At 34.2% G+C, this 12,846-nt stretch overlaps 1 protein-coding gene across 5 annotated transcripts in view; it reads left to right on the top strand.

Annotated features, from left to right (window-relative positions):
- LOC138325644 (tubulointerstitial nephritis antigen-like) overlaps window positions 1-12,846 on the top strand; it is a 40,454-nt gene that overhangs the window by 13,812 nt on the left and 13,796 nt on the right. For all 5 annotated transcript variants that reach the window (XM_069271443.1, XM_069271444.1, XM_069271442.1 and 2 more), the window contains exons 2-7: window positions 8,212-8,278; window positions 8,866-8,976; window positions 10,946-11,178; window positions 11,510-11,663; window positions 11,856-12,024; window positions 12,488-12,533. In XM_069271443.1, the coding sequence (XP_069127544.1) occupies window positions 8,212-8,278; window positions 8,866-8,976; window positions 10,946-11,178; window positions 11,510-11,663; window positions 11,856-12,024; window positions 12,488-12,533 (780 nt within the window). The remainder of the gene's footprint in view (window positions 1-8,211; window positions 8,279-8,865; window positions 8,977-10,945; window positions 11,179-11,509; window positions 11,664-11,855; window positions 12,025-12,487; window positions 12,534-12,846) is intronic.

Raw genomic sequence — 12,846 nt, 5'->3', positions numbered from 1 at the left:
CACTTAGCATTGGCTGTGTTCCAATGTTTAAAACGGGATTTAAAATTGTTTAGACTTGTTTAATGAGCTTAATCTAAGCAACGTCTTCACTGAGGTTGGATTTTAGAATTAAGCCTTCTGTCCCACTGAATGATCGTAAAAGGCGACTAAATTTGGAATCTTAAGTTCATGGTTACCTATATGAATTTTTTTTACATTTTCATCCATTCCATACCTTCAGAGTGACGTTTAGAGTTTTATTTAGGTTCTGTAATGATCTGGTTAAGATGGTGGCAGCTAAGGGTCATATGAGCTGGGTGACGGGGATGGATTAGGTCATATTCAATAACGTATATTTTGTCAATTATGTAACTTTTGGAATTTTTTTATAAATCATATTAAGCAAATGTTTAAGCCATTTAAGTTTGTTTTATAAGATAATCTCAATCAACACATGTATTGCAAGTATTTTGTTAGCATTGTGCCTGCTACTCCATTGCATGATCGTAAAAGGCGACTAAATATGGAACCTTTATCTCGTGGCTTTAAGAAGCAATATCATGTATTTAACATCTAGTGTTCATTATAAGAGAGTATTATCTTAATATCAATAACTTGTATAAAGTGACAGGAATGTTTTCTGAGAAAGAAACATTCTCTATGATATTTCAGACAGAAATCCAATATATTTTGATCTAGGTAGCCACTAGAATTGTTTAAACACTGGGGTTGATTTAGTGCACATAGCATGTTGGGTCGAAATAACCCGCCGTATACATCAAACGGGCCGAGACATTTCGTACCTGCACACAATAGATGTAAACAAACATGTAGACGAACACGTTGTGTAAGTTTTATTTCGGACTGAAGAAGGCCCTTTAGTGGCTGAATATATATTCCATAGAAATGATTTTGATTTTACTTTGAATTTATTTTGGCCTTTTATTTCGGATTATTAATATACTAGCTTTATACCGTTTTTCCTCACTAGAATTGAGATCCCAGATTTAGTCGCCTTTTCCGATCATGCAATGAGGCAGCAGGCACAATTCTATCATCATACTTGCAATGTAGGTGTTGCTTAATATTTTCTCTTAAAACAAGCTTAAATAGCTTAAACACTTTCTTTAAACAAGGAAAATCCACAAGATACTTAGTTGACAGACAATAACATTTATTGAATGTGACCTAATTCATCAACGTGACCCAGCAAATGTGACCATATGATGCAATAATCTAAAGTAGTTCGTGACAAATCAAGTGCTAAACATTACTCTAAAGCTTTGAAATGGTTAAAAATTAAAATTTATTCATCTCAATAACCGTGAAATTAAGATTCCAAATTTAGTCGCCTTTCACGATCATGCAGTTGGACAGCAGGCATAATTCTAATATTCTACCTCAGTGAAGGCGTTGCTTGAAATTAAGCTCATAAAACAAGTCTAAATAATTTAAAATCCTACTTTAAACAAGGTAATAGAGCATATGCTTAGTTGACAGATGATACAATTTATTGAATATGACCTTATTTATGCGCGTGACCTAGCCAATGTGACTAAAGGATGTAATCATCTTAAGCAGGTCATGTCAAGATCCTTATGCAGTACTAAACATCAATTTCAAGCTATCAAATCTTTGAAACATCCTAATTTTCAGCAAAAATATTAAAGTTTTTAATGTTGAAATAGAATAAATGCTTAACTAGCTCACGGTGACCTACTTTTTGAACTTTTCATCAGTTTTCTTAGCTGAACTTCACAAACCAAATATTTACAGGCTAAATATGCAAAAAAAAAATTATCACTTTTCTCATATTCAATTAATTCGGACTTAAACAATGAAAATTTGAATTTTCACCCTTTGACCTCTGAAATTACTATGAGCTCAGATAAAATCGGATATTCTGAATAAAATACAATATGCAGCTGACCCTTATGTATCTTCATGCAAAATATTTTGCTTATCACTGAGTGGCCGTAAAACGGCCGAAAGTGATACCCCTCCTTTATTACATTATAAATATGTGATAGAAAGCAATATTCGGACTGATACGTATCGAATACTTATTAAGTGTCGATTACATATATGTTACCAGTAGATATTTCTTTTAATATTTTGTTGTAGGACCTAAGCTATATATGCTTCTTTAGATCTCGTCTTCAAATGGCGATTGGAGTCTCCGAGGCACTTGTAATCTTTAAACTTTTGTTGTGTTCTCGTTCTTGTATATTGTGTCATTGAATGATTTTCTTATACAACCGTCTGATTGTGCTTTTTTTTATAATTGTATTCGTATGAGACTCCCTAGCTTTGGGTGTCTTTATGGCAACCATCATCGCGTGGCCCTTCATCGGCTGTGTTTCCTTGATAACCGTCCTCTCATGACCCCTTCAGTGTTTGTATCTCCTTGACAACAGTCGCGATATGACGCTTTAAGTTTGTGATTCCTTGACAACCGTCCTCGTGTGATCCTGCATCACTGAGTCTCTTTGATTCTTCGTGTGACCTCAGCAGATGATATTTCTTCCATAATCGTCGTATACCGGTCTTGATGATGGCTGTTGGTGTTCATTTATTTCATTTTGACGGTTTGTTCCTTCTCGACACTTTCCTTCTGTTTAACCCCAGTTGTTGTCTTGCCTCCGACATTCGTTAAAGAACCTCATTTATACTAATCCACTGAATAAAGGTCAACGCCTTTAACACCAGTTATCAAAAGTATGCTATTCTATATCGGATTCACAAAAATATCTCATCAGACCGTCTTCGTCTAAAGTAGAATATTGCGTACCCTATGATGTCTGGGAGAAATTGATTCAATATCCGGCCGGACCAGAAACAATTAGACTTGATGTATGTCTAAACTGCTATTTTAGTCTTGCACGATCATTGTCTTGGTGCTGCATGTTCTTACAGACCAACATGCATTGAAGTAGTCTGTTTATACACGGTTTCAGATAAGGTAGATCACGAGGAGGCACTCGTATGTTAAGTACAGTTAAGTGTGAGAGGCACTGCTTTGTGTTGTCCTCTTATCATTGTGTTACATTTTCGGGGTCACTGGGTGAATCTCATTAAAACTGACGAGCTCAGTGATAGATATGTAATGTTTCTTCTGTAACACTTCACAGATGTCGGTGAAAACCTCCAGGGGCAAAACAGTTTTACATAACCTTGACGATGATTTTTCTTCTATGGTATTGCATTATATAAAGATTAGCAAACACATTTTACATTTGTTTTATTGTGAATATGACATATTTAAATGTTTGGTCTCGGCATAAGTCAGAAAATATTGAAAGTTGGAATCTTAAAATTACATGTTTCCACCTCTGTGTTACCTGAAATGACGTCTTACTATGTCTCTAATTTCAGTTGAAGTAGTCACTAACCAATTCTACTTTGAAAAAGTGATGCTTTAAACTAGATTTGTTTTGTCGTTTATGAAGTCGAGAAGGCTAGCTTTGCTGGAGCGCATTGTTATATTTTTATAAACCCATTTCACATAATTTGAATCAATGCGTCTTTATATCGTGTCCTTTTGCTTTGCTCTAGACGAACATTCACACGACAAAAGTACGAGACAGAGAAAATTTGAGACAGGATAAAAAAGTAACTCTTAGAAAAAGAAGACTGAACATAGGAGTTTTGGTTTGAAATAAACCAGATTCGGTGGACGGCGTTCAGACGGTCGTGTTGAGAAGTTTATCGAGCATGTAAAACTTAACGATAGATTAAACAGCCCTGATTATGACACATGTGTCAACATCAAGGTTATCTGCTGCCTGTGTCTCAGACTGTGGGGGAGTGAGAATATAATCCTCTCCACATATGATTTACTGTAAACTAACTTTTTTCAAGGCAAACTACTTTTAATAGCGGCTTAAATTCCTAATTATATTCGTATATTTCTACTACGGTATACAAATGCTTGGCACTTTTTCGTGACGTTTATTTACGTTTTCATTTATTTTGCTCTTTCTACTTGCCCTCAAAAATTTGAAATTCAATCGCACGCGAACGAAATCCGTTTTACTGCATCATACTAGTGTGAAACTAGGGTTGGAATGAAAGGAACATATATTTGGACAGAGGGGATAAAGTGAGTAATTCTCATAATTCGTATAAAGAAATGGAAGGTACAGGATTGAAAGATAATATTGGTAGCCATGATTGATATACAACCAGATAGGGTTTAAAAACTATGAAGAAAGGAATTTCTTTGTAGATAACAGAAAGTGAAATGATGATATAAAGAAAAGAATGGTATGGAACTGTGAAAGTTGAAGGAAGGCGGTGGGAATTAAAAGTGCACGTGCTAGATTGGAGTGGAAAACTTAGATTCTGTCAGAAAGAAAGCGTTCTACTTGAAGCTTAGATATGGGGAAGTTTATTTATTTCAGTATATCCAATTTAGATTAAATATAGTTTGGATTCGGTAAAAAAACACCCAAAAGACATTTAAAGCGTTTTTAAATCGTGCATATGAAAACAGCATGCTGACGTGGTAGTATATATCTGGTGTCGAGTTCAGTTATACTGTGCCTTATCACAACTTAATTACGCTATACATGGTATATCGCGTTAATATGATTTTGTTATGATCATAATGTTATCTAACACATAAAAATAACATTGCTTATCAGTGCGTGGCTAAACATAAAATATCTGAAGTCTATAATTTCAGTTTTAACCATAAACCATAAATTGAAACATCATAAAATGTAGAATTGAGAACGTAAACGATTTTCAAGCAATTCAATAAATACATGTATCTAATAAACGCTGTTTCATAAAATGTGTCCCGACTTAACAATATCATGACTTTCTTATGAATGTGAAGATATAGAAACAAAATGCTATCATTATTTATTGAAATAAATTAATTAAGCACATTTATGGTAATGTGTATTTCCAGTATCATGGTTATATCAATGTCAAGAAAGATGATTGTGTAACAAAGAGAAGTTCTTCGGATAGCGAGACGAGGAAAAAACGTTCCAATAAATTGATGCACAACATCATATGGGACATAAATTTTCTTTAATAACCAACATTCCAGTTACTTTATTATAATTCTATACTTTCGTTGACGTTTCGCAGTACATTGTATTTGTACTGTGCTTAGTCTTGATACGGTGTCATATTACTAAAAGAAATTGCTTGTTTGAGTTTACGGCTCATCGACAACTAAGGTCATTTAGGGCCAAATTACTATAATGATATGTGTAACATCATTATATTTTCCATCACAAGCTCTTAACCGGAGAGTGTAAAGTGAATGTTTGTTTAACAAACATGAATACGTAAGTGTAACACCGCTTGTAGGTAAAAGAAACTTCAGTGATGTTGACCCATTTACAGGTGTTAAACATTGAGTGTATCCAATAGAACTGTTTATACTGCACAATACATATAGGTATTTCTGGCTGATCATTGTTTGGTTTTTAACCCTATTTCTTTAAGACCATCCATCACTAAATATACAAAAGGTGTTGATTTATATTTATATTATACAATATTAAGTCATCTTTCTAAACGCAACCCAACACATGTAATTACGTATAATATTCTCCATGTCGGATTATTTAACTTAAAACAACGAATCGGCGACGTAAGCCTAATTCAATATTGTCTCCAAATTATCACATATTATGGTAACATCTATAAAGATTATGATCAACAGGATAAATCACACGAAATGGAAATCATAGAATGAGGTTGGAATGATTGATTAATAATTTTACCGTCTCGTTTTCAACAATGTTCGAGAACAGAACAGAATAAAAAATGACATAAATAATTGGTACTTTTGTCAACACATTTTCTGCCGACTAGACTCTATGTTGGTTTTTGTAAGATGACATTTATCTAACCTACATACCGACTAGGTAGTCAACAGTACTGTTACAATTTACGCTACATCATACACAGACTTCACCAAACTCTCATATTTCATGTGAATTGTGATTATCATAAATCTGGACAGAAAAGTTTTTATCCTCGAGATATAAACCATCAAGTATACACACTAAATATCTTTTTATACAAAATATTGTCTAGCGCGCGTCCCTTTGGAATGTCGTCTACTATGTCGTCGTCACGATGATAAAGTAGATGTTAGGAAAAGATGACAGGTTTCCTCCCACCCCAAATAACCTTTGTTCTCATCTCATTTTTTATTAATTATGTAAATGAAACAAGACTCTCTTGTAGATTTCTTTTTGGGGTTATTTTATAAGTTGGTATTTAAAGCACTACTAGGTAATTTATCTTGTTATTGTGTAAATATAGCAGACATACTTGTAGATTTCACTTTTTTTATCTTATCAGTCCCTGTTTTAATAACTGCTTGGTAATATAGCCATTGTTAGTATGTAAATGTAAACTATATGCTTGTAGATGTCACTTTTTATTTCACCAGTAGCTTTTTAAAGAACTACTTGATAATGTCGCTATTATTATTATGTAAATTTAGCGGACCTACTTGTAGATTTAACTTTCGATTAGATAGCAGTTACTATTTTAAGAACTTCAAGACAATATTGACATAATAACCGAAGTCCTCTGCTTTACTGAAGCGCATAGCCTCACACTGAAGGGCGCACTTACATTCTAATAGGGACAAACTCACAAACATTCCATAACTTTAATTTTCTATAGAAAAGCATTACAAAAGTCAAGAAGAGTTCCTTAACTATGGAGAAGTTCAGAAACATCCTTAAGCTGGGAAATGCTAGTTAAACTGAGCCCGGTATTTATTGCTAGATGACAAATTCACGAAAGCCGATTGGGCTCATTTTGGTAGAAGAAAACAAATTCGCGTAATTACGCGAAACTATCGCGTTATTAAGCGAAACTTTTGGCGTTATTACGCAAAACGTTTGCGTTATTACGCGAAACTTTTGCGTTATTACGCGAGACTATCGCGCTATTATCGCAATTAATTTTGTTTTATCATGTTGTACAACCCCAATTTACATAATCGGAAGTCTTTTTTTATATTTTACCGGGGCAGTATAACACCTATATGCACATTAAGCGAATCAAAGGCCTCTTATTTGATAAGATTTTTTTTCTGAAAAATGTCAATAAGATTATTTGAGGAGCTTGTTAGTAAGAAAAAGGATGGCCATAAGACACTACCCTGATGAACTCAATGTTTTGGATGGTGGAATTTAAAGGTTAAATATTGATGCGATTATGACGTCACAACACTAATATTAAACTGATGTTTCTAAAAATGATCCGAGTCCATATGCTATGCATCGACCTCCGCGTGACCATGGTATTAGTGGAAATTTTTGTCTTATACATTTGGATTTCCGACAATAAAATGTGATAAGCCGTAATGCGAACGCTTAAATACAATTCACTGTACATCATTGGATTTGTTAGGAAGTATAGATACTCATGGGAGTTATTTTATCAACAGTATAGATACAAGCAAAGAGAAAATTTGCTTCTTATAAATTGTGTGTAAAATGATAATCAGAACCTATTCTAAAATGAACATGAGAAGTGTGTGGATGCACGTGAGTACGGGAGTATATTGTAGCTTAACGCCTGAAAGTTAATAAAAGCAAATCAGCTGTAAAGCGGTATCTAAATCAATTGGAATTTAAAACAAGATGGAAACAGTTTTCAGATTTAAGCGATGTTTCAACATTTATTTTGAGTGAACTTCAGCATTCCGCACAACTTCATCATGTGTTTAGATGACAAAGTTCTTGCTCGTTCATATTAAATGTGGCTTCCGGAATCAAAATGTGGCTTCCGGTGGCTCAAACAATGTAAATATATATAGTTTTTTTTTCTTTTACCAAAATGAGCCCAATCGGCTTTCGTACAAATTAACTCCCTGGACCGTTATAGATATCGTTCATTATCTTTTGAATACATTGAAATAACTTTAGTCAACTCACAAGGTGTATTGAAAAGTGTGCAAAATAAGATTTGAGATTGAAACATACCCTATACAATGTATATTATATTGATGGACGGTTAAAAATGTATTTTGAGAAATAACTACATATATTCAACTCTAGAAGTGAATGAAATCCAACAATATTTTAATTCACATTTTATGGTCATCAAGTAAGTATTTAAGCCAATAAAAGTATCAAAAGAAATAAAAAATGATTATAATATTACTAATGATTTCCTCATTTAGTATGATAAGTCCGTTATGAAATGTTGCCTTTTTGATGTCTAACATTCCTTATGACATAGGTGGGTGTCAGCGAGGTGGCCAGGAGTTTCCTATCAACTTCGTCTTTACAGACAACTGTAACTCATGGTAAGTCTTTGTCTCTTACAGTGTCTTCAAGATGTATTTTTATATGTTTTCTAAAAGTATGAAAACTAAAAAACAAAGTGTAGTAGTATTGATGTTTTGATTTATTCCTTCTAAATGCGTTGATTTATTTTTGAGTTATCTACCAAATGTTTATTTAGCTATTCTCTATTTAATTATTTATTTCATTTGTAAACTTCTCGTAATATTTTTTTGATTTGATCGGTCAATTAATTTGTAAACGAGGATAGACGAAATACTTTTGCGAATGTTGTGTAAACGCCCATTAACATCAGATGTTCCAGTTACGAACCATTTATATGTAGGAATACTAATTGATAGAAATGCATATACATCATGCTTAGAGCTACACATTATTTGTTTTATAATTTCCTGAAAGGTTTCAATCATGTCTAGAGTCCAAAAGAACAGTGCAAAGTTGTGCAATGGCAAATTTGCGTAATACCAATATTTAATCCATTTACACAAATGTAGTGTCACGAAAGCGCTAAAATAAGGCGACTGCTAAAATATGTACGATTACAGTATCCAAGAAACAACAGAATAGAATAATGCCCTTTTTTCTACAGCACGTGTATCATTGATCCAGCATTCCAGAACCAGCAAAGATGGAACTGTACCAAACACGTGTGTCTCATTCAGACCAAGATGATAGGAGAAGTCAACAGCCATTATAGTGGGTAAGATACTGCGGTAGTTTGAGACATAAACGTCACTCGTCCTTCCTTGACCGTATCACAGGCTGGTGGTGGACAGGGAAACATGTCACATGTCGCTTTCTCCCTTGACAAAGTTAGAATAGTGTAGTCAGGGTAACAGTTCGTCCTTATCCTATATGTCCTTGATAACATCATGGTGTGAACAAACAAATGAAAGAACAAAATTTGTTGATTAAATCATGTGCTTGACAGTTGTCACTGAAATTGTCTTTATCTACTAACGTTATATACCAGCATGCATTTTCTCCCAAAATTAGGTATCTTACTCGGACAGTGAATATTTCTATGCCTTTATATACCCTAATTCTATGCCTATTTCTGTGGCTTGAGGCATTAAAAGTAATGATATCACTATCCCTAGTTAATCAGCCACATATTTGCGATCAAATTATCACTACCTCTTCTTAAGAACGTATTTAAAAAAACCCATCAATATTCAATATAGACTGGCGTAATGACACACCATAAAATATATATCAAGGCATTCATTAGATCTAGTCAAATGTCGTTGTGGCTCAAATAATGTGAATAATTTTAAGAACAATTTACAAGCAAATGGGGTTCTAATGTAATTGGAAATCCATGTTGTATCTAAGTCTTCTTGACATATATTTACTCTCGTAATATTTTGAGTTTAAACTGTGTTGCAAGATAATATTTATCGTGAAAATAACAACACCGCGAACTGTGGTGCTGTTATTATTCCAACAATTGAAAAATTCTAAGGACGATTACGACATATAAATCTATTTTCAGGAAGTGTACGAAAGACAAGCTATAGGCATGCATGAAAAATGTCCCTTTTGTATCGCTTTCCCATACGCATTCTTATTCATTTTTAATACAACGCGACTAGCGTTTGTATTAAAGTGAATAGTCGGGCAAAGAAAACCAGTCTAATTGCGTTCATTGGCCTTCCAAAAGTTCTCACATATTAATACGACGGTCAAGTTCTGCTTAGTTTCCCAGTTCTGACCAATTAAGTAAAGAAAAGTTGAAAGCATTGAAAGCGAGGCTGCGTGGAAATGTAACCACGGACATAGTGAGCCGGGAGGACGTTTTAGAATTTCCATACTTTAAATTGATTTCTTCGTACACAGACAGATTTTGACGAGAGATTTTATTTTGCCATTTCATAAGAAATTATACTGGGTACATTCACACCATTTTTACCGACTTTAGCCATCCTCGCCCGACTGTTCACTTTAATGCTATCCGGTTTACTATTGATGAGTAGGACTGAGTAGGACTTGCCCTACAATAACATCTAGTGGTAACCTGTTGAACTATTTCATTCATAAACTTCCATGCATAAATTCCCTATTCATTGAATAATATTCCTTTGGACCAATCAGTAGTCATGGGAAGACTGCCTTCTGATTGGTAGAACACATAGAGTGTTTATAGAATACACAGAGTGTTATATAATACACAGCCCATCTAGGTCAACTGTTGCCTGCTGGTGACTCCTTTGTCCAACTTACATCATCTCTGTTAATGATCATTCAAATTGGACTTACTATCTAAGGCTTATGGACAAAAGAGTTTTAACACAGATCTGAGGTAAAGGCAAAATAACTTATAAGGCTTCCCTCATATGCATGGTTTTACCAAAATAAATGTATGTGCAACGTAAGAAACAATAGTATATTAAGGATAAAAACTCATTTAAATGAAGAATTTTGTTTTCTTTGTAATTTTCATGTAGGAACTTTAATTAAGAAAAATGTCAAACAAAACATGTCTTTTCTGTGATCAGTTGAATGTTCTTGAAATAATTGATATTAAAGTCTTTATAATATGGTTTATATATTTTGATTTTGGAAATTCATTTTTCTTTTTTTTTCTGTTTCTGCTGCGTTGTGTTTGCAGTACTTTGAGTACTTTGATTTGTTGTTGTTTTCTTAATTGCTCTGATCTGTAACTATAGATGGCGTGCTGGTAACTACTCCGCCTTTTGGGGTCTAACCCTGGACGAGGGTGTGCGGTATAGACTTGGAACTATCCCACCTGATGAGGCCGTACGGAAAATGAAGCCTGTCAGGGGCCCCACAATACCTGACCTTCCAGAGGAATTTGACTCCAGAGACCAATGGCCAGGTCGTATCCATCCCATTCGTGATCAAGGCAACTGTGGGGCGTCCTGGGCATTTTCTACAGTAGGTAAGAGATCGTTGAGAATCGCAAAATAAGTATAATTAAGCAATTTATGTATTGACTGAAGTTTCTCGTTTTATACAAAATTAAGTAGAAAACGCGCACTCTTCTGGAAGCTGTGATTATGTTTCCTTGTTGCCTGATTCACGCTATATGCATTTTCCTATGTTTTTTTTATGTAGATGTTGTTAATTTGAATTTACATTGATATTCCGACGCGTTCAAAATATTGACTGTATGCACGTATTTATCTACAGTTGTCATGGATACAAATGGAATGAATTAACACGCACTTTTACTCTAATATTATGACTTATGTGTATTATGTTTGGTTTAGCTACTGCGTCTGACCGACTTGCAATAGAATCGGAAGGTATTCTTCAGGATGAGTTATCTCCTCAGCATCTTCTATCTTGTAACACCGCCAGAGGGCAGCTTGGCTGTGAAGGCGGATATCTCGATAAAGCCTGGTGGTTTCTTCGGAAGAGAGGGTATATTTTGATACACGTGCTATTAGTACGATAAATTTTATAATTATGTGATGTAGAAAATGGAACATTCTTGTAAAATCAATATATTAAGCATTATTTGAAGCTGTCGTTTTTCGTTGTAAAATTGTTTTCTTACTCTTTAAAAATCAATTTTCATATAAAATTCAATTTTCAATATCATCTTTCGAACAGGATAGTATCTGAGGACTGTTACCCGTACGTTAGTGGTGGCGATAACGAGGCTGGGATGTGTAACCTGAGGGCCAAAACGGACGCTAACACTGCCCCCTGTCCAAATGGACGGGTGAACAGTACTGGCCGGATTCTCTACTCTACCCCACCCTACCGCATATCTAACGACGTAAGTTACATAGTGTCTGGTTGAATCCTGAAAAATCGGAATTATTCGTGGCTTGGAAATTTTCGCTCATTTCACTGCTTCACGTCGCGACCATCTCGAGTTCAAATTTTGACATAAAAAAACTTAGTTTGAAAACTAACATAGCGAAAATATGCCCACGCAAAAATAATTACATTTATAGTGCAAGTGTCTTGCTTTTTGGATTCGGCTAGACGAATCCTGGGGTTTTGATTAGTATTTTGCTTCTGTGAGATTTATCAAAAAGTAAGCTCTTGTTACTGGAAATGATTTGAAAAAAGTTGTTTTGGATTCACCTTGAAAACTTCCACAGAAATAACAAATATCTTTATATGAGTTTTGTGATACATCATGACTATTATGCCATAGTTAAATGGCCATTATGGTTTTAAGCAATACATTTTGAGATCAGAATTACTTATTCAAAAGATATTGGTGTTTTCAGGAGAACGATATCATGAGCGAGATATACAAGAACGGTCCTGTACAAGGTAAGAGGTCCTATACAGCATTGACGTTTATCTCATCGCAGTGTTTGGTTACATGATTTTGTATCAATTACTTGTTTTTCTGCAATATGGGCAATATCATTTGGTTGACAGGTTTGAACGAATCTCTCTGAAGTTTTATAGAAATTTCAGTACAGTATCAACATTTGTCTTTCATAAAAATTCTCAAAAATTATAGTTCCTATGGTACCTAGAACAAAAAAAAAATTATTTTAATTGAAAATATTCTTTTTATCATTTGTTTGCCAAAGGTACCAATGAAACTTAATGAAGAATGTCGTGTCAAAGATATTTT

This window comes from Argopecten irradians, chromosome 6 (assembly GCF_041381155.1).
Source record: "Argopecten irradians isolate NY chromosome 6, Ai_NY, whole genome shotgun sequence".
Lineage (NCBI taxonomy): Eukaryota > Metazoa > Mollusca > Bivalvia > Pectinida > Pectinidae > Argopecten > Argopecten irradians.
Note: the sequence above shows the minus strand (reverse complement) of the source record. Positions and strands in the feature narration are given on the sequence as shown.